Source organism: Camelus ferus, chromosome 8 (assembly GCF_009834535.1).
Source record: "Camelus ferus isolate YT-003-E chromosome 8, BCGSAC_Cfer_1.0, whole genome shotgun sequence".
NCBI lineage: Eukaryota > Metazoa > Chordata > Mammalia > Artiodactyla > Camelidae > Camelus > Camelus ferus.
In genome coordinates this window covers 14,628,947-14,650,684 of record NC_045703.1, presented here as the reverse complement: position 1 = coordinate 14,650,684, position 21,738 = coordinate 14,628,947, and the positions used below count along the sequence as shown (strand labels likewise).

Sequence of the window (21,738 nt, the reverse complement as noted above, 5' to 3'; positions counted from 1 at the left end):
GCTTAGTGATGTGCCTTTTATAGAGTTTCCAGTTCAAGATCATCTCAAGAGGGTGATTAAGAATTGCCTCCGATGTGTTTGTTGCCAGCGTTTTCTAATAATTACCATAGCTACCGTCTTCTTTAAAAATTCCCATGTGTGATGGTGCTTTAAACATGTTACTTATTTAGTCCTCACAATAACCATATTGTACAAGGCAGTAACCACCACTCTTCAGATGATAAAACTGAAGCTTGGTGAGATGGCCATGGCCGATAGCCACACGACCACTAACAGAAGGGCATCCAGCCAGCCTGGCTTCAGAGCCCAAGCACGTCATGACTACACTCTGGTCCTTTGTCCTCAGGCCCCACCTCCCTATTAATATACACCACACACAATACCAAAGACATGTGAATGAAGGGCCCACACCCTTTAAAAATGATTCTCATGTCACTACATGCTCAGACTGAGCTTTCCTGGCACAGCTGCCTGTGAAACCTCCCCTGGGAGACCTGCCCACACAGCTCTCTAATTAATCTACTCTCGCAAAAACCATAGCACTGATTTTGATCTACAAGGTATGAAAAGTATGTTCAGGAGCTTTGTCCACCAGAAAGCCATCCAAACCGAATTGGATGACTTTTCCAAAAAGCTTTTCAGCTAATATCTCAAACTTTAAAATACTAACTTCACATTCTTACTGGATCAAGATGGAAAATAAAATATCTGACAGTCAATGGAGATAGAAAAAAAGACAATAAAGGACAAAGAAGAAGGTTTAATTCTTAAAGAACTGAATGTAAACACCCATTAGTGCTCCAAGATTTTAGGGCAAGAAGAAAAAGCTAGTTATTAAAGGATAGAGGCACAGTCTCAGAGTCCATCTCTCCCAAATCCTTCAGTGAGAAGATGGAAGTAGACTTGGCACCATAAATATATCAGTGCCTCCAGGCCAGGAGATGCCCTGCTGAGGACCCCAGTTTGCAGTCGAGATTTTGCTTAGGTATTTTTCTTAAATCAGGTTTCTGTGAAACCAGCCTCAATGAACTCATTAGTGGAGGAAAAGGGTATATTCTTTATCAAAATCTGAAGTAAATCTCATTCAGGAAAAACACTGAAAGTTTACAAATTAATATTTCAAATTGTAAAAAGAGAACAGGAAATAAAGCAGAAATTATAGTTTCAAGGACATTATAAATAATTCAATTACTCCATGCATCTTAACAGATGAGAAGATAATTCTCATTTATGACCTGTGAGTTCAAATGTTCTCAACTTTGTTTTCTTGCTTTGGCATGGAACTCCAGGGCAACATCATAGTAAAGGAAGAGGTAAAAGCCAAGAAGGTAAGAAATAAAGGGACAGACTCACTCTCCAACCAGTAGACTGTCTGTCTTGACTTCAAATGCCAATAGCTGCTCCATCTTCTCTCCTCTGGTAATTACTACCTGTTGAATTTTACCATGTTTTGTCTATTATATTTGCATAACTATTTTACACAACAAAAGGTTATGAACCTAGTTCTATTCATCACAGAGATGATGATGATGATGATGATGATGATGGTGGTGATGATGAAATGGTGTGGTGATAATGGTGGTGGTGACGATGGTGGTGGTGATGCTGGTGATAGTTGTGATAATGACAAGTACACTTCAGTGTCTCAATCTCACCCCTAAAGAGGCATTAATATACCTTTAAAGAATTCCTCAAAGTTCACTAGAAACACTTTCTAAAAGGTTACTGTTCACAAAAAAATAAATAAATAAAAGTAATCAATCCCCAATAAATACAGAATTAATATATTTTTAAAAAATGAATAAGCTAACTGTAATGTAATCCATGCTGCTGGGCTCAAGAATGAAAATGTAAACAAAATTTTCCCCATATCTGTCAAACAAATAAATGACCTCTTCCTTGAGGACAAGCCATACTTTTCTGCCTTTATTAAGTTATATTCTGCAACTCAAATCCTTTAGCTGTCACTGTTTCTGACACAAACTAAGCTAGAAATGCAATATGGTTATGGTAAAACACTGCCCTGCCCCAGGAATTTCTAAGAAGAACAGCCACTCGGAAACTCCGCCTCCTTACCCAGTTCTGCTAGAAGATGAATCTTTATTAAAATCAGTCTTTTCTTGGCAGGAACTTCTTGGAGGCCTTCATAAGGAAATGGCGAAACAGTGAGACCTAATATGTATGTATTTGTGTTTATGCAGCAGGGGAGAAAAATAAATCCTACGAAGATCCAGACCCCATTGATTCAGAAAGTCCTCCTTTATCTACATACTGTTACAACTGAAGAAATCAGATAAAGCAAAGGATGTGAAGACAAGGAGGGAGAAATGTCTTGATCCTTCAGCCCTAACCTTACAGGAAGCATCTGCTCTGAGAACAATGACCCACAGCCCCTGATAACAAAGTTAACATTCTCCTTTGAAAGAGGGAGAATGCTCCAGCCAATGGTATTTTCAATGAAACTGGACGTCAACTGAGTCCAAAACAGCCCCTGAAAGTAGCACATTTTCTTTCTCTTTTTCAAAGATCCATCCTGCTCCCAGGATAGTGTTGTCCTGACCCAGTCTTGAGCACTGTAGCCTTCCCAAAGGCATATGACCAACTTTCCTCCCAAAGGGAAAATCTAAGATTAAAAGTTTAAAAACCAAGCCACAATAACATGCACCCAGTGTTCATACTATTTGTTTATAGAAAAAAAGAAAGGAGACCGATAAAGGTGACTGCAGAAAAAACAATGCAGGAGAAATTCTAGAATAAGAGTATGCAAATGTCTAAGCAAAGACCAAATATCTATCAAAATCATCCTTGTTATTCTGGACCTTTGCCCTGTAGGAAAACTGCCACACTACTAGAGCCAAAATGATCATTCTTAATGAATAAATAATGAATGTGGAGCTACCTTAAGTGTCGTCTGCTGTGATTTAGTATTTCAACATTTTCTTTAGCCATTATCATAAAACCAAAATTCATTCATTTTCATAATTAAACAGTTCAATAATAAAAGTAGAGATCCACCCCCACATAAGATGGAAATGACACTTCTGGCATCTTCTTTGACGTTATTACTACTTACAGTATTAACAAGCTATTGTTTATTGAGTGCCCAATAGGTACTAGATACTTATTGTAACTTTGTAACAACCCTGGGAAGTACCTTATCCCCATTTTATAGATGAAGAAATTGAGGCTCAGAGCAGTTAAGTAACCTGCCCAAGATCACACAACTAGTACTAAGACTCAATCTGACATCTTAAGCACTAACTACATTTCCTCTCTGGGGAAACAAGGCCTCCCGCTTCCTTGACATCATACCTATGAAAGACAACATCATCTGGCCCCCGCACATATCACCTCTTCCTGACTCCTATCCCAAACTAACCCACCCAGTCGGTCAACTTCCCAGTGCAGAAAGAACCTTGGATGTAGATAAACTTTGATTTTATCTCATTTCATGAGGAGGTTAATTTCTCTGTGCTGGTGAAGGATAAACATTTATATAACAGAGTACTGTGGAACCCCATCTAGCCTTCATTTTGTGCCCTTAAATGATGTTTTTAAAAGATAACTCTTAACATAATAGGAATTTATGCCTCAGTTTCTGGCCTCTGACTAAACATCTAAACATGATTAAGTGTTTATAGTTGGGGTGGTGGGATTGCAGGTGATTTTTGGTTTATTTCCTTTACTTCCAGTGTTTATCAGGTTGTAAGTACTGAGTATAGATTATTCTTTCAACTGGAAAAAAAATGTTCATTTTAATTGAAAGAAAAATCTGCATATTTAATTGTTTATCCCCCCCAAAATTATTTTTCCCTTAGTATTGAAAAAGGAGACATTCATTGACCCAATTTAATCCTGGGTGTAGTTAGAACCCAAACTTAAAACAGGAGATGTGGATTCTTTTACAAATGACTCCCACTTTTACATTATTTGTCTTTTTTTCTGCTACTTAAAAAACTAAAAAATATTCCATAAAACTAGGTTTTTTAACTATGACTAATCTTTCCCTTCCCATAGGCCTACTTAGTAAAATCCTCTGTACTCAATAAACAAATACAGTTATACACAGCTTGTGTAAACCATACGTAACTATGGTTTGTGTCAGACTGTTCATTACACCCATCCTCTCTTCTGGGCACATGCTGGCCCACATGCCCAGCCTCCTGTGCAGCTAACTGTGGCCATCAGAAGAAGAGTGATATGACTACATCAGGCCTGCACTGTAAGAGAAACTCCATGCTCTTCAGCGGCAGACTTGGAATCCATGTATTAATGACGATGGAGCCACGAAGTGGAAGGAACCTGGGTCTCGGAATCCCCACCCAGAAGAGCATCCCAGAAACACCATTTCAGACTCACATGAGTAAGGATTCAAAGTGTATTATGAAATGGGAAGTAAGTGGGTTCTGTTTGCTTGTTCAAAGTTATTTCAAAGTAACTTCTTAAGCTGTTGATGTTTACAGTGTGAAGATTTTTTTTTAAGTTAAAGAAACAAGTTTTTTTGGTTCTAAGGTGCCGTCTCTTAAAAATGGGAGGAAAAAATGAACTAGAAAAAAATGAAGAGCTCAATTAATCAAGATGTTACTGTTTACCAACTTTCTCTTATAAGAATTGTGAGGTGGATGAATAAAGCCTTTCTCACACGAAAAAAAAAAGTGTATCACGTAAGCTACCAAAAATGTGGGGCTTCTCCATTAAGTCACCTAGCACACAGCTTTATCAACACACTCCAGTTACTTCTGCAGGAGGGTAAGACTCTGTTATTCACCTTACCTTTTTCAAAGACTCCTTCTGCTTCCAGCACAGAGATGGTGAGGTTGGCTGCCATCTTGACAAGCTCTGCCTTCACAGTGACCTGTGCAGGGCTGTGCTCCAGAAGCTCCACCCCAACAGTCACATTTCCTCCAGGCCTGATGATCCCTGGGGCTGTCACCAGAAATCTGGGCCTAAAGGAGGGGAAAACAAAGTTTCTTAGCCTCACATCTCCATCTTTTTGAGATCCTCAAATTTCATAAATATTGAGACAGCCTCCTTGCATGGTGCCAACTGCAATTGTTCCAATTAGTATTGCCCCACTGCTCCACTTAGCAATGGCACTGACATGCTATTATAACAACAGCAGCCATAAATTTTTATCAAGCTTTACTGAGATGTAATTGACACACAGCACCATGTAAGTTTAAAGTGTACAGATAGGGACTTGACTTACACAGCATCGTGATTGTGACAAGTTTAGTGAACATCTATCATCTCATTTAGACATAAAATTAAAGAAATAGAAAAAATATAATTTTTCCTTATGATCAGAACTCCAAGGATTTACTCTGAACGTTCATATATAACACACAGCAGTGTTAATTACACTTATCATGCTGTACTTTCTCACAAATCAATTTTAACACTAATTCATGCACCACTAGCAGAAGGCCTGTGTTATAATTTCCATTTTATAAACCACAGACCGCACAGGATACCTTACACTGGGACATGCAGAAGTTACTGGCAAAGTACAAGCCTCTAAACTTCTCCTTTACAGAGGATCTCATCCCAGCGTGACTGTTTTTGTTTTTTTTTTTTTTTTTTTTGGCTTACACACACACACGAATTTTGCCTGTTTCTTATTCAAATCTTTATGCTTCGGCATCTACCCAAGAAAACATCATCTAACTGACACCACTGATTAAAGTATACCAACTGAAATTCAACTATCCTTGGTGACTTTTCCAGATGCAGAGCATAAAAATCGCTAAAACAGCACTTTTCTGCTCGAGCTAGGGGTTAGGGCTCAAGGGCAGAAACCTTTGCGGGGTGGGGGTTGGGGGACTGGGGGGTGCAGGGTGGCAAGGGCTTTCTATTACTTGGGTGTCTCACAAGATATCTCCCTACAAAGTCTGCACTTGAACCCATGCTTCAGTCACCTCAGCCACACCTTGTCAGTGCCAAAGTTGGGATATCTCGTTTAGAGAAGGAAAAAAAGTCTTTGAAAGAAAAATGCGTTATTATTTGGAAGCAAAAAATTGAGAAAATCACAGAGGCAACGTGGACTAAAAGTAAAACAACTGTCTTTAGAAAACAGTTACGGCCAGAGACGCTTCAGCAACCTCGTGGGTGGACAAAGTAACTGTCCCATGGAGAACCAGCTCAGGCGACAAATACGATCAAACCTCCAGGCCAGGGTCTGGCTGAGGCTCGCTTCCACCCCACCCCACCCCGCCCCGCGCGCCCCCTGCGCTCCTACCCGGAGGTGGCGGCCAGCACCGAGCTCCATAAGCAGAAGAGGTGGGCGGCGGTCACGAGCCGAGGGCCCAGCATCTCGGTGGCGTGTGCCCGGCACCCCTGGGCTCCCAAGAAAACTCGCAGGCACCGGGGGTGTGGCGACCCACCTCCTCCCAGATTTCTCCCCGACTCTGGAGTTTAGCAATCTGCACTGGGCGCGCCCGGGCGCCCAGCAAAGAGAAGGATCTAATTTGAGCCCGGACTCGGTGGCTCCACCCCTCCCAGCCGCATCACAATGGCGCTCCTCGCCTCCCCGGCAAACATCGCAAACCCTGGGCTGGCGGGGTGCGGTCAGCCCAACCTGGCCCCCGCACCCCCGCTCCCCGCGGAGAACGCAGGGCGCCCCGGCCCACCAGGCTCCTGGGGCTGTTTACACTAGCGCTCCACCAACGGTGCCCAGTGTGCGTAAACAGGCCCATCCTTGTGTGGAGAAATCATAGCAGCTATGTGAGGTGGGAAAAAACCAGTCATTGTCCTGCAGACTGAAGACTGAGTCAGAATTTAAGAGAAAAGGTGCGTACACGTACACACACACACACACACACACACACACACACACACACGTTGTTATTTAATGTATATGAATAAACACAAGAGAAAACCTTTTTTTTTCCCCCTTAAAGCAAAAAGTGAGGTATATTGTTTGCCTCTCCAGGAAAATGTGGTTTCTCAGCTTTAAAAAGAAAAGAGGGAGAAAAGAACTGTGGCACATGTGAAAGTTAGGTGTTGCTTCTTGGAACTCTGAGAAACACATGTGGGGAGATACTTTATACTTTGGGCTGTCTCTAAGCCCATCTGCTGCAGTAAGCATTCATCAGCACTACAAGGCTTGGAGCTGTTTGTACCAACACTGTTAGAACTAGGGTGGCTCTCCTGTCCCCAGGAGGGCCAGTGGCCCAGGGCGCCCAGCAGTGGCTGAGTGCCAGCTCCTGCAGTCTGGCTTGTGCGCAGCTCCTTTTCAGCTCCTTGGCACTGTCACCATCTTTAGATGACTCAGGTTTCACCATGACTACACCATAAAAGCCGGGAACTGCCAGAAACTATTGGAAAACAGGCACATTCAGTCCCTGACAACGTAAAGTTTCTAGTTTTCATAGAGAAACGTTTTAGATGGTGACATTTTAATACAGGGCAAAATGCAAAAGGAAAAGAGGTCAGCAAAGGGTGGTGTCAGTGGCAAAGCTATGGGCTAAATAAGGGGAAAAGTAGCACCTAGACACGCTGTGGTCTTGGAGTCCAGGAACCGCTTTCCTTCCTTTCCTGTGCCACCCTTCTTCACCCTTGCAGAGGTCCCTGTGTCCTCCTGTCTCCCACATGCGCCTATTTTAGTGGCTGACTTCCTGTGCAGGCAGGGCTCGGGTTAAGTGAAAGGGCAGGAGTGGGCCCCGGACCTTGGTAAAGATCCTGCCCCTGACACATCTGTTACTGCTGGTCTGGTTTCCTCACCTCTGTTGTTCAAGGTCAAGTGTGGGCTGTGTCAGGGGCTAAATCAGTGTTTCTCAAACTCTAATTGTGTGTATGAGAATCGCAGCAAAATGCAGGTGCTGATTCAGCAGGTCTGAAAGAGGGACTGAAATTCTGCTTTATTTCAGTGAACAGTGGGCCACAGAGGGTCTAAAAGTGGAGGCAATTGGGGGGCACTTTGATGAGAAAAGGAAGTTGGACATTAAGCTTTACTTCACAAGATGGATCAATATATCCAGGCATATTCTAGACGCAGGCAAATATAAGAGGGATTCCAAAAGATACCTGATAATGTCTCATTCCATAGAGACTTCTAGAAAGTTTTACAACCTCCAGTCATTTTACAAAATTCAATCTAGGCAGATTTATTTTATCTTTTTAAACATTTTTTTAATTGAGTTATAGTCATTTTACAATGTTGTGTCAAATTCCAGTGTAGAGCACAATTTTTCAGTTATACATGAACATACATATATTCATTGTCACTTTTTTTTTTTCTAAGAAGGCAATGCAAATAGCTATTACAGTCCTTATTTCTGCTCCTGGTCACATAGTTGTATTTACAACCACCTTCTTCAACTGCCTATTCCTCTGTCCTCAGTAAGCAGGAAGGCTGGTCATGGTTCTTTGCATGTTGGGGTCACCCAAATTTTCTCTCCTGAAGGGTCTGAGCCATTAGTAGCCCTCATATTATATTGTTGTTTTCTACTGATTTTATTCACAGGACCTGGGAGGACTAGGAGATGCCCCAGGATATCTTCTGCATCCCAGAAATACTCCTTACTTCCATCATGTAGTGGCAATTCCTTGACAATCAGGATCATTCCATCACTCCAGCCAGTAGAGTAACCACTTCAGTGGCTGCTGATTCACTGGGATGAGGATCCCCAAGTAGCCAGGTTCAAATGCCAGTTTAACTGAACCATCATAGTGTCCCCTAGTGGAAGCACTTCTCTCTTGAGAACCGAGAACTCTAAACCAGCAGAGCCAGCTGTTGTGGGAATGAGAGGCAAACATTTCAGAAGTGGGTCACTACGGGTAATAGAGGAGCCACTTATCAATTCCACCCTCTATTCTCAAACCAGTGATGCTGGCTTTGGGAGAAACATTGAGAGAAACCTTAGTTACTGATTTACAGCATATTCTGTACACATTCAAATTGTACAAAAGTTCAGAAATATTAAGTATGAAATGAATGTCTACTTACATTGATCTTCTATTTGAGAACTATTTAGATAGAATCCTGCACAGAACACCAAAATCCTTTTTTACCAAGGGCAGAGGAGGAAATCCTTGTCCACGGGAAGACAAAGCATGATATTGGAATCAACAAGGAATAATAATAACAAGGCTTGTACTTAAGTTTCTACGTGAGATTCCAGAATTTAAAATTAGAATTCTATATCCAACCAAATTATCAAACAAGGATGGAGATAGAATAAGAACATTTTCAGAAACGGAATGGCTCAGAAATTTTGCCTTCAATGAACTCTTTTCAGGAAGTTACTTTAGGAGGACATATTTAGCAAACCAATGAAATAAGCCACGAAAAAGGAAGATATAAGATTCAGGAAAAAGTACTTATAACCTCAGAGAGCAGTGAGGAGAGAATTTCCAACAGGAAGAATTCCAGGAATAAGGTCTCAAGGGGAAAAAAGGATCTTAATAGACTAGCTAAATGTGATGGAAAATGGGGGAAGAAAATTGAGACTAAGATAATGTAAAATTCTGCAGTGAAGGGAAGGAAATTCTGAAACTCCAGGGAAAAGAAAAAAAAAAACTGAATAAAAAAGGAAGTGTAACCATAATTCATTAGTTGACTCTGTACTGAACAAGAATTATATAATGTTGATGTAAGCATGGTTTACTTATTTACAAGTTATAGATTCAACTTCATTAAAGAGAAAGCACTTGTGAACTGGTAACAAAATAGTAGATATGGGGAAATTCTCTTTCTTAGAAGCTTTCCAGCTGGTAAGTGTAAAATAAATGTTAGAATTAGAATAACACTGTATCCCAACCCTTGATGAATTAATAGATCTAGACCAGTTCTGTCCAATAGAATTTTCTGTGATGGTGAAAATGTTCCATGTCTGCCCCAATCCAGTAGCTGTGAGCAACATGAGGCTATTGTGCACTGGACATGTGGCTAGAACACCCAAGACACTGATTTTTTAATTTTATTTCATTTGAGTTAATTTGAACTTAAGTAGCAACACGTGACCACCATATTGGATCACACATACCTAAAGAATGATCGTAAGTGGCTGCTGGTATTACAAAAGGAAACACCCAGATACTGTAAGTCTCCCTATAGAAGAACCATAACCACATAAGTGGTCTTGTCTAAAGACTGAACCTGAACCTGATTTCAATTTGCAAAGAAACATAGAATATATTAAACATCGTAGGAATGTGGGATACATTACCAAACAATCAAATTTCTTCAACAAATTAACTACAAGGAAAAATACAGAGAATTAAAAGAAACTATAGGTCTAAAAAGACTTAAAAAGCAATTAATGGCAATGTGTGAATATTATTTGGCTCCAGATTCAAATAAAAAACTGAAAAAAATTATTATTCCATTTCAAAATAGTTGAAATTGTACATACTGACTAGATATTTGATGATATTAAAGAATTTTTATGAATTGTTTAGGTTGGAGTTATATTTTTTTGAAAAGATCTTCATCTTTTAGAAACACATACTGAAATATTTTGGGGTAAAATTTATGATATCTGAGATATCCTTCAGAAATAACTCAGGAACCAATTCAGACCCATTAGGATGGCTATTATCAAGTAATAAATAAACCACAGAAAGTAACAAACGTTAGAATAGGTGTGGAGAAATTGAAACCCCTCTGCATTGCTAGTAAGAAGGTTAAATGGTGCAGCTACTGTGGAAAACTGCATGACAGTGCCTCAAAAAAATTAAACACGCAATTGCCATATGATCCAGTAATTCCACTTCTGGGTATAGACCCTAAAGAATTAAAAGCAGGCACTCAGATATGTTTACACCCATGCTCACAGAAGTGTTATTACCAAGAGCTAAAAGGTGAAACTCACCTAACTGTTCCTTGATGAATTAATGGATAAACAAAATGTGGCATAGTCATACCATGGGAGATTATTCAGAAAAGTTCTGACACGTGCTATAACATGTTTGAACCCTGACGGCATCATGCTAAGTGAAATAAGCAAGTCACAGCAGGGCAAATACTGCACGATTCCATTTATCTGAGGTACCCAGAGTGGTCAAGTTCACAAAGATAGAAAGCATATTCTACTGGTGGTTGCCAGAAGCTGAGAGGAGTGGGGAATGGAGAGTTATTACTTAAATGGGTAGCAAGTTTTAGTTTGGGGAGATTAAAAAGTTCTAGAGATGGATGGTAGTGATGGTTACACAACAATGTGAAAGTATTTAATGCCACAGAACTGTACACTTAAAATGGGTAAAATGGTAAATTTTACATTGTGAATATTTTACTATAAATAATTATACTACAGGAGTAGACAAGCAGGTGGGGCTGAGATGGGAATTATATGGCTGTAAGTTGATGGTTCTTAAGGCTGGATGATGGGTACGTGGGAATTCACTGACCCCTTCTCTCTACTTCGGCATATGGTTGAACTTTTCCATAATGAAATAGTTTTTGTACCAAAACAAGATTTATATAAAGGTACAAGAAAATTCAGTTCAGAAGAAAAAATGAAAACAGAAAAATGACTAATAATTCCCACCAGAAAAATTTGACAGAGAAGATGAAAATTATGACCAAAAATTTTGTCCCAAATTACCACAGCCTAAGAAAGATACCTAGTTGAGACCTCAAGGAAGAAATGGAAAGCTGGTGGAAAAGATGGAATTTGAGCTGGAAAATCCACCAAAGAAAATTCTCCGTTTAAAATGGCTGCCTCTAGGGGGAGGGTATAGCTCAGTGGTGGAGCACATGCTTAGCATGTACGAGGTCCTGGGTTCAATCCCCAGCACCTCCTCCAAACATAAGTAAATAGATAAACCCAATTACCTCCCCCTCATAAAACAAACAAGAAAATGTGAACTTGAAATCAAAAAATCACTTCCTCTGAATGGAGTATAAGCTGTAACAACTGTGAATTACTATATTGATTATATAACTTACATAATATTGTACATCAACTATAATTTAATAAAAATAATAAAACATTTTTAAAAATTAAAAAATGGCTTCCTCTGGAAATAGACAATGTAGGTAAAAAGAACTGCTGGTTTTTCTTTCTTTTTCCACTAAATCTTATTGTAGAACTATTTCAGTCTTTAAACTGCATGCAAATGTAATTTTTTTAAACACTGAATTTAAATTTAAATTGTTTTAATTTTTTAAAGGAGGCAGAACCAAGAGTCTGTGTCAAGATTTCTAAACCTGGCCAACTTTATACAACACACCAAAAGTTAATTGTCACGGTGACCTAATACTACTCCTGCTTTGTCCTGATACTCACATTTTAACTTCCTGGCTTTTCTTTGCTTTTCATTTTCATTGTTCACTTTTGGCTTTTGGACATCTCCTGGGTCACCATCTACTTCCCTATAAATAAACACTATAGACTGGCTACCAAAAAGCTATCTACTGCCTCCCTCTGCCATATACACCTTTGCCAGGGAGGCAGGAAGCTAAAGTACACCTTTCAAGGCTCAATTCAGCTAGACATGGCTGTGTGACATCGTTCTGCACAATGAGACAAAAAAGAAGACCGCAGGGGAAGCGTTATCTCCATTAACAAAAATGCAGGGGAGGGGGGAGGATATAGCTCAGCAGTAGAGCACTTGCTTAGTAAGCATGAGGTCCTGGGTTCAATCCCCAGCACCTCCATTATAAACAAACAATCAAACAAGCCTAATTACCTGCCTCAAAAAAAAAAAAAAAAAAAACAATGGGGGGGGGCGGGAAGCAGCACCTCAAGAGAGTAGGTCCTGGCTCTTCACCTTCATCTGGCCCAGAACCTGGGCATCTCTCCTTGTTACTCAAGAGGATGAAAGCCACCGGAGGATGGCCGAGAGGAAAGGCAGGTGGAAAGCACCTGGATCCCTGCGTGTACAGTTAAGTGGCTGCAGCAGCCCTGGACGGCCCCAAATGTCCCCTTCCCCATCAGGACTTCTCCAGCTGGAGGGAACCCCTGAGTCAGTGCCAGACTTTCAGGCCCCTCCCAACTGGGACTCTGATCTTTCGTGTCCTGTCTGCCCCCAAGACACAACACACCCTTGAGGTCAATGATTTCCAATAAGGTTAAGCCTTCTTGGCCCAGAGGGCAAGCTCCCCACCCATTCGTCAGTATTTTTTGTTTTGAATGTGGCATACCTTTCCACAGCCAATTTTAGCCATAAATATCATCAGGCTTCAATGGCTGTTCTAAGAGTGTATTTACCTCCTTGCCCTAAAATGAGTTCGCTTGCTAAACTTCTACCAAATCACAGGCTTCTACAAAAGGGAATTGTATAAAGGAAAAAGAATAAAAATGATATAACTATAATGACATAAATCTGTACCTGATATATTTAGAACGTAAACCAGAGAGTCAAGGTTCAAAAATTCTAAATGACTTGAAATGGAAACAAAGTAGAATCATGAACCCACCTATATATCCCCACTTTTAGTCTCCATGGTGACCTGCCTCCAGATCTGAGACTTGGTTCTGAGGTATCATCCATCCTGTCTTGATTTGCTTCACCATGCAGCCCCCACTTCAAAGCTCACCCTGAGCCTGTATTGAGCCGTGCACATTTGATCACTTTTGGCTCTGATCCCCTCCCAGCCTCAGCTAAACAGTCGCTCCTCTGAGTTCCAGGCTTTTTCAGGCACCAGATACGTGCTTTGACTCCTAGAAGGCCTGTCACCCCTGCCACCACCACCATCACCATCACCACCAAACTAGTCTTGTGCATGGGCAATCCCAGAAAGATGATGTTTTCATCTTAGATATGTTAAGAAACCAGATTTTTTTCCCCACACTTATTTTTATTTTTTTTTTTACATTTTTTATTGAGTTATAGTCATTTTACAATGTTATGTCAAATTCCAATGTAGAGCACAAGGAAACCAGATCTTAATGAGGACTTCATTTCAGATGATTCTTTCAATTACTTAAATAATGTATTATTGCATATCATCTTTTCTCCTTTTAACTTTTTTCCCTTTAAAAAATAATTGTCTGGGAACAACCCATGGGTCAGGGACTATCAGGTACTTTGCCAAGAATTCCTGGGCTTTAACCTGGAGGACAGCCTACAGAGAGAGAGTACAAACTGACTCAGGTATCCTGTATGTCCCCAGGAGTCAGAGAGCAGCGAAGCTTACTGAGGATGTCAGAGAAAAGGGTGTGCTCTCCATGTGCAAGATGAAAACGTGAGCAGGGGTCCTCATCAGAAGTCAAGATAGGATTCCTGCATTTCCCGTCTTAGAGATACGGCAGCAAAGAGAACCAGACCCAGGCTTCTGCACAAATGGTGGTCCACCCTTCTCAGTCATGGCCTCAGAGAGGGAAAGTGCTGTGACTCTCCAGCTGTCCCCTCCACTCTCTGCCTTGCAGATGAGGCCAGTGGGTAAGCAGCCCTCACTGGGCCCCATCCAAAGAGTATGGCAGTGAAGTAGAGAAAAGCCTGACTGAGAGGGCTTTTGGTGTGTTTTTGTTCTTTCCTTCTCACTTTTTTTTTTAACTTAAAGATGAGGAGTTATGTAACAAATTAAACTTCCTTTGTCCCCTTCTCCAGTCTGGTTCTTCCTATTAGATATTTGATATTGTCTGTCCAGAAGCAAGCTTCATTGTAATTTAGAATACATCCTTCCACTCAGTATTCTACTCACCATTCAATATCCTACTCCCCAATAAGGTTTGTAATAGAGGAGAACAAATCTGACTCCATACTGGATCTGTTCCTTTGGATTTAACCGCTGTGCCCTGTTCCCTAGGCTTAGTCTTGCTAGCTCTGCACTCACGCAAAGATAGTAAGTTGCAGAATAGAGAATTGTTTGAATTGTTGGAGGATTTGCAGGAGCACCATGAGCTGGTCCCATGTGGACAGCTGCAGGAAAAAAGAATTCCTACACCAAGAAGTTGGCAACAACCACCCACACCCTATCCCCTGTTTTTTTGTTTGTTTGTTTTGTTTTGATTTGTTTTGTTTTGTATAAAAGGAGCCTGTATTCTGACTGGAGCAGGATGGTTCTCCAGGACATTAGCCTGCCATCCTCTCTGTCTGCTGGCTTTCCAAATAAAGTCGCTGCTCCTTGCCCCGATACCTCGTCTCCCAATTTATTGGCCTGTCGTGCGGTGAGCAGAATGAGTCTGGACTCAGTAACAGGTTGAGTACATGTTCACGTATTAATTACCTTTTTATTTTCTTTCTTTTTTATCTTTTTTCCAGTGGATAAGAAGTTCTCTTTAATCCTTTTCACAATAAAAAGGTATTTGGTACAATTAGGTGTGGCTTGGCATTCTGTTTTCATCTTCTGGAAATCACTCATGAAGCCTTTGGTCCAGTTTGTATTAGTTTGTCCTTTTTCTTACAGATTTATGGAAACTCTATGTTCTAGATTCTAATGGTACCTTAATATATAAATTACAAATGTCTTCCTCAGTCCCTCATTTTTGTTTATTCTGTCCTTTGTGGTACAGAAGTTTCTAATTACTGTGGAAAAATCTATCAGACTTTTACTTAATGGATTGTGCTTTTTGTGTCTTCTGTTTTAAAAAAAATCTCCTCCTACTGCAATCATAAAGATAATCTCTTATATTTTCTTCAAGCACCCTTAAAGTTTTATTTTTCACATGTAAGTTTTTAATTCATCTAAACGTTTTCTTTGTATAGTGTGAAGAATGTATCTAATTTTACATGAATCCACTGTCCCAACACCTATATTAAATAATGAAACTTTTTCCTTTGACTTGTTTTGCCACCTGTAGCAGAATCTTCTGCTTCCTCGATATCCTTTCTCCTCTTCTGTCTGTAGTAGATTTTTAGCTGGAAACCTGGGCATCCAGAATTAACTACATTTCCCAGCCTTACTTGCAGCTAGGTGTGGCCATGTTCTGGCCAATGGGCTGTTAGTGGAAGTAGTGTGAGCAACCTACAGGAAATGTCCCCAAGGGGAGAAGGCATGCTTTTTCCCTTCCTTAACCTCTTCCCTGCTGGTGGAATGAAGATATGTTGGCTGGAGCTGCAGAAGTCATCCTGAACCATTAGTGGAGTTTAGAAAAGTAGGCCATGCACAGTGGTATAAAAAGATAAAAATCTAGGCCCCTGAGTTCCTCTGGATTAACAGGTGAGAGAGAAATAAACAGCTATCTTGTTTAAGCCATCGCTATTTTGAGTTTTGCCAATCACAGAAAGAAATTGTAATATATCACATTTATATCAATTTGCCACAAGTGCTTCAGTCTATTTCTAAGCTCTTATTTCTCTTCCACTGATTTATTTTCCTATCATTGGGCCTGATACCACATGCTTTAATTAATATAAATTTATATTGAGTTTTGGTGTGTAATAAGTAAATTACCTCTTCTAGTTCCTTTCCAGAATTGTTTTTGGCTGTTCTCTGACCATTACTCCCCATATGAACTTTCAAGTCAGTCTAGTTCCATGGGGGAAAGCATGATGGCATTTTTATTTGAATTTTTTTTTAACTTAGAGATTCACTTAGGGAAATCAACACCTTTATGAAATCGAATGCTCCCATACATAGGCATACAATAACCTGCTGTTTATGTTTTTATGTTCTATAATGACATTTTATACTTTTTCTTGATAAAGGTCTTCATATCCTTTGTCAGATTTATAGTCCTTGATGTTATCGTAAATGATATTTTTAACTGCATTTTCTAATGTGTTATTGATGATATAAAAGATAATTAATTTTTGTATGTTGATCTTGTATTCACCAACCCTGCTGAACTCTTATCAGTTCTGAGTTTATCTGTAGAATCTCTTGAATTTTCTATTAAAAATCAGCCCCTCAGGTCTGCAAGTTCTGCATCTGCATATTCAACCAACCACAGATCGAAAATATTCCAAAAAATTCTCCAGAAACTTCCAAAAGGCAAAACATGAATTTGCCATGAACTGGCAACTACTCACATAGCAATTGCATTGTATTTACAGCTATTTATATATCATTTACATTATATTAGGTATTGTATGTAATCTAGAGGTGAATAAATGTAAGTGGGAGGATAGATATGGGTTGCGTGAAAATACCATGTCACTTTATGTAAGGGCATTCCCAGATTTTGGTGGAGGGGGATGCCTTGAACCAACAAATCCCCAATACATCAGAGGGTAGCACTGACTAATTCCTAATCAGGGTTATTTTGTGTTTTAAAATTCTTGTTACAGGATTATATGAGTTTTCAGGAAAGACTAAAAAATTTTAGACTGACTCCTCTGAGTTCTAGATGTCTGTGTAAGGGGCCCTGGGGTCACATTACAATGGTGAGGAAATAGCTCTATTACCTGGAAAAGGATGCTTAGTCTCTTGTGTTTGAAGGTCCACAAGCAGAAACGAGGAGGAATGGTAATTGGGGCCACAGGTCTGTAAGGTGACAGATGCTTGTATTCACCCAGCTTGCATTCTGAATCCAGGAAAAGCCTGCTTGCCCTTCTGGCCAGACTCCAGTTTCCCAGGGCGCTGCCACTTTGCATCAGCCTGCCACCCAGTGGTCATATCAATTATAGTAACACGTTACTGGAGTCACTGCCTGATCCATGTCACATTTTTCTGTGCCTGAGATAAATGTTTACTGGGTCAAATCGAGGAGGAGAGGAAAGTAAACATCCCTATTACAAGGTGACAGAGGCAAAACAATAACTGATAAAAATTCTTATGAAGAGATAAAAAGATAAGAGATGTAATTCCCATGTCTGTAAATGAAATTAGTAGTCTACCTAAGCCAACTGTTTCAATATCACTTGCTTAAAAACATCAGTGAAATGGACCATTAACAACCTCAGCTTACACCGATCAGATGACTGGCCCAGACATGGAGAATGTGAGGAAGGACACGAAGCTGAGGCCATGGGGATTTCAGGATTACCGCCCTGATCATGAGCAGCCTTGTGTTCATCACTGCAGACACCACCACGGGCAAAAGAATATCAGTTTCCCTCACTGAAAAATTGAAGATGACCTCAGCTCAGTGCTAAGCTCAATCCTGGGACAAATGCCACCCATTCCTAAAAACACCTTTCCCTTGTACTCCTGGAGAACAGATTCGCCAAGACCTGGAAGTAGGACTAGGTTACTTATTCCAAGTGGTTTCCATCATATTTAGGCTTTGCTGTGAAGGGAGGTTCACCCGGGACCAACACCACAGATTCTCAGGGTAGACTTGAACCATCTCCCAACTTAAGATATCTCCAGGACCGGCAGCTGTGGAGGCCAGCAAGCCACCAGGCAGTACCTGGAGTAGTGCTGAGTAGCAAAATCGGGCCCAGGCTCTAAACTTGAAGTCCTGTACTGTGCGACGGCCTCTATCACAGGGATCATTCATGGCCAATTCACAGCCTCACCCCTAGTTTACGTGCACTCCAAAGGCATCATCAACTCAAAATTCTGATTAGGAATTAGCACTACCCTCTGATGTATTGGGGATTTGTTGGTGTTTACTTTTTGTTTGTTTTGGTTTTAGGCCAGAAAAGAGTTTTATTTCTTGTTGACTGGAAATCATATATTAAAATGAGCCCACTTGTATGGTAATGCCCAGTAACAAACTGATGTCACATGTTTAAGTGCAAAAAAGTGGGAGAGGAAAATACACATGAAGGGAGCGTCTCTCCTCCCCATAATCTAGGGAGGGAAAGAAAGGAAGCAAGTCAACATTCATAGGACATGACGGGGCTCCAGGAACTTTGCCGTCCTGTCTGTTACTTAAACCTTCACAGAAACTTGTGAATTGGAGAGGACGGTACCTTGGAACTCCAGGTCCTTGTCTGTCAAGTGGAGGTAATACCTCTGAGTGGGGCCATAAGGGTTAAATGAGATAAACATCCTGACCCAGAATAAACTATAGTTGCTATACAATTGAAGCCAGCTGTTAATCTCATTTTATGGATGAGAAAAACGTCAGTTCTAAATTGTTTTAAACTCACTACAACTTAAAAAAAAGAAGAAGAAGACAATATCAAACTCTACAACTGGAGTCACGTCCAGAAACCATCACAGCTATCATCCTGTTGATTACTATGGAAAACAAAAGGAAATGCTAGTGAGTTTCAGGTGCCCCAGGTTGTTTTTTTCACACATACCTGGTTTATAATGAATTATTAGAAAGGAAAATATTTCTCTTTTGTCTCCATTTCCCCAGCTCCTGTCAGAAAGTTTTAAAGAATCCTGAAATAAAAGGAAATAATTGCTAGGGCAATCTTGTTCCCCAGGACAGCTGAAACCAGCTGTAGCCATGCCAGTCACTCCCAAGGAAGGATCCAATTATAGAAATGCAGGGTTTCCTTAGGCAACAAGTCCCAAATATTTATGTGTGAGATACTTCAGTACTGCTTTTATAAACTTTAGAACTTACACATGGTTCACATTATTAAGTTGTTAATTAATTTACATCAACCTCGGTCAGGAGACAGCAGAATGAACTGCTTCCATCATTTGCAGTGAGGTAAAGAACTTAAGAGACCCCTTATGTGCAGGAATGGGTCTGAACAGCACCAGCAGTTTTGCCTAGGTCGAAGGAGAGTTTTCATAGATATATTAGGCATCTCGATAAAAACTTGTTAATCCCCAGAAATAAATATATATACACACACAGACACAACTTAGGAAGCTTAGTAATAAAAATATACATTATATTTTATGGTTTTTCCCAAATGAAATCCTTATTTCTTAACTTGTTGCTTCCAAACAAATAAAATATGTTTTTTTTTAAGATACAGGAATTTTGCTTCTTAATAACTCAATTTTCAATCTGTTATGTGCATTGGTCCGTAGGTCACCATCAACACTGAAAATAACATTCATTTTTTTTGGAGTTTTTATAGGCACACCATGACCTGGCCCACATGGACAGCAGAAACACCAAAGGATTCCAGGAACCAAGAATTCCTACACCAAGAACTTTGAACCAACCAACCACACTCCCTCCCATTTTTATTATCAAAGGAGCCTGAATTCTGACTTGGGGAAGATGGTTCTCCAGGACATTAGTCTGCCATCTTCTTGGTCTGCTGGCTTCCCGAATAAAGTCACTATTCCTTGCCCCAACACATCATCTCCTGATTTATTGGCCTGTCTTGCAGCAAACAGAATGAATTTGGACTCCGTAACAGCACCTCACACCTTCACAGTACAAGCTGACTTTTACTTCCTATGTCAGAAAAGAGCCAAACAATAGAATAGTAAAAGATACTCAAATCCATTGTAATCAGAGAAATGCAAACGAATGTGAAATGCTACTTCCCCGCCTATCAAAGTGGTAAACATTTGCAGAGATGTTCCCAGTGTTGGGAACCCTCCTGGGAAACTTCACAGGCTGCCAGTGGCTGTGGTGTGTAAAGGGTACACATTGGAAAGCATCCATTTGTTAGTATCTATCAAATTTTTAACGTGCAAACCCTCCGCCTAGAAAATTAACGTCTGCAGAGAAACTTTTTACTTCATGTATTTCTGTACTGTTTGTTTTCACACCAAATCTGTATCACCTGAGGAATTTAAAAATATATTTTATAAAAAGAATCCTGAACTGAAAGCTTCTGTAAGCATTTTCTGAAGCTTTGTAACTTTACTACTCTGGAAAAAAAAAATCAAATGTACTTTTTGGGTTTTTCTGGAAGTGTTAGCAGCAAAACTTGAAAACGAAGAGACTCTGAGCTTGTCTCTGGGAGAGGCCTGCAGGAGCCCCAAGGACAGACCCAGTGGTTTCAGGGTTGGGGTTAGGGCCTGGGAGAGGGCAAGGAGCTGACCGGGATAAGCCAAATTTTAAATGTCACCTGGAAAGCAAGACTGTGGCAAGAAGCTCAGGAGTCCCTGCCTTCCATTCTCAATGAGTCACTAGGATCATGAGAGAAACACACAGACACTCACCAGGACCCCAAATATCTCTGGACCCACCAGGCACAGATATTACAAACTGGTGTAAAACCGCAGAACACCTACTAAAGAACACTCTACCCAATAGACATTAAAGCCCTCCTTCCTCAAGGGGATGTAGAAGAATGTTTAAAATGTATATAAACACACCTTTCCAAAGCAGGTCAAATAAGCTTGGCCTTCTGGGCTGGGGAGGCTTCGGGAGTGGAAATTCTGAGTGTCCACGCAGCAATGGCTGCGGCAGGTACTACCAACACAGCGTGAATCTGTACCCCAGGGCCCACAGGCCACTTGTCAAAATAAACCCACTGCAAGCACAAACATTGATGAGTCAAAAACCATAAAGTTGAGGTTACAAAACAAAGCCAGGATCCAAACACAGCCCCCTCAATGTCACTACAAACAAAACGTGGGAAACCAACTCAGAACACTTCAACAAATAATATGGATCCCTTGATTCTCCCAAACACAGCACAGGGCCTGTGCCCAGATCACTGGCATCTTTTAGGTCTGCATGTCCACATTCCTGTTCTTTGAACATCTCCTTTGTAAGTTAAACTGTAACCCCTTGCATATCCAGGCAATCTTATCTGGAAAAAAGCTAAATTCCAGAATACTTAAACAACATTTTGCATTATTTCTAGAACACAGCAGGGAAGGCCACCCACCCAAAGCACAGTGCCTGAGGCAAGGGGTGGGGGCAGGTGACTGTCCCAGAGCTTCAGGCATTCTGGAATTCTGAGCAATTTTCAGGAGTTCTAGGAATGTGACCTTAGTCATTCACTCATTTATGAGTTTTATAAAATTAACTCATGCTGTTGTTAAAGTTCATAAGAGGTGCACCTTTCACAACCCAGTGTCACAGAAATGTGACTTTTACATGCAAGACCCCATCTCTGGATCTAGAAGGACATGGTTAAAGA

The 21,738-nt window shown here is 40.5% G+C and overlaps 1 protein-coding gene across 1 annotated transcript in view; it reads right to left on the bottom strand.

Moving 5' to 3' along the window:
• Positions 1-6,577, bottom strand: part of CD109 (CD109 molecule) — a 113,952-nt gene extending 107,375 nt beyond the window's left edge. Inside the window, 2 exon segments of the mRNA XM_032484475.1 lie at positions 4,774-4,946; positions 6,239-6,577. Coding sequence (XP_032340366.1) covers positions 4,774-4,946; positions 6,239-6,312 — 247 coding nt within the window. The 5' untranslated portion in view covers positions 6,313-6,577.
• Positions 6,578-21,738: the final 15,161 nt, after the last annotated feature.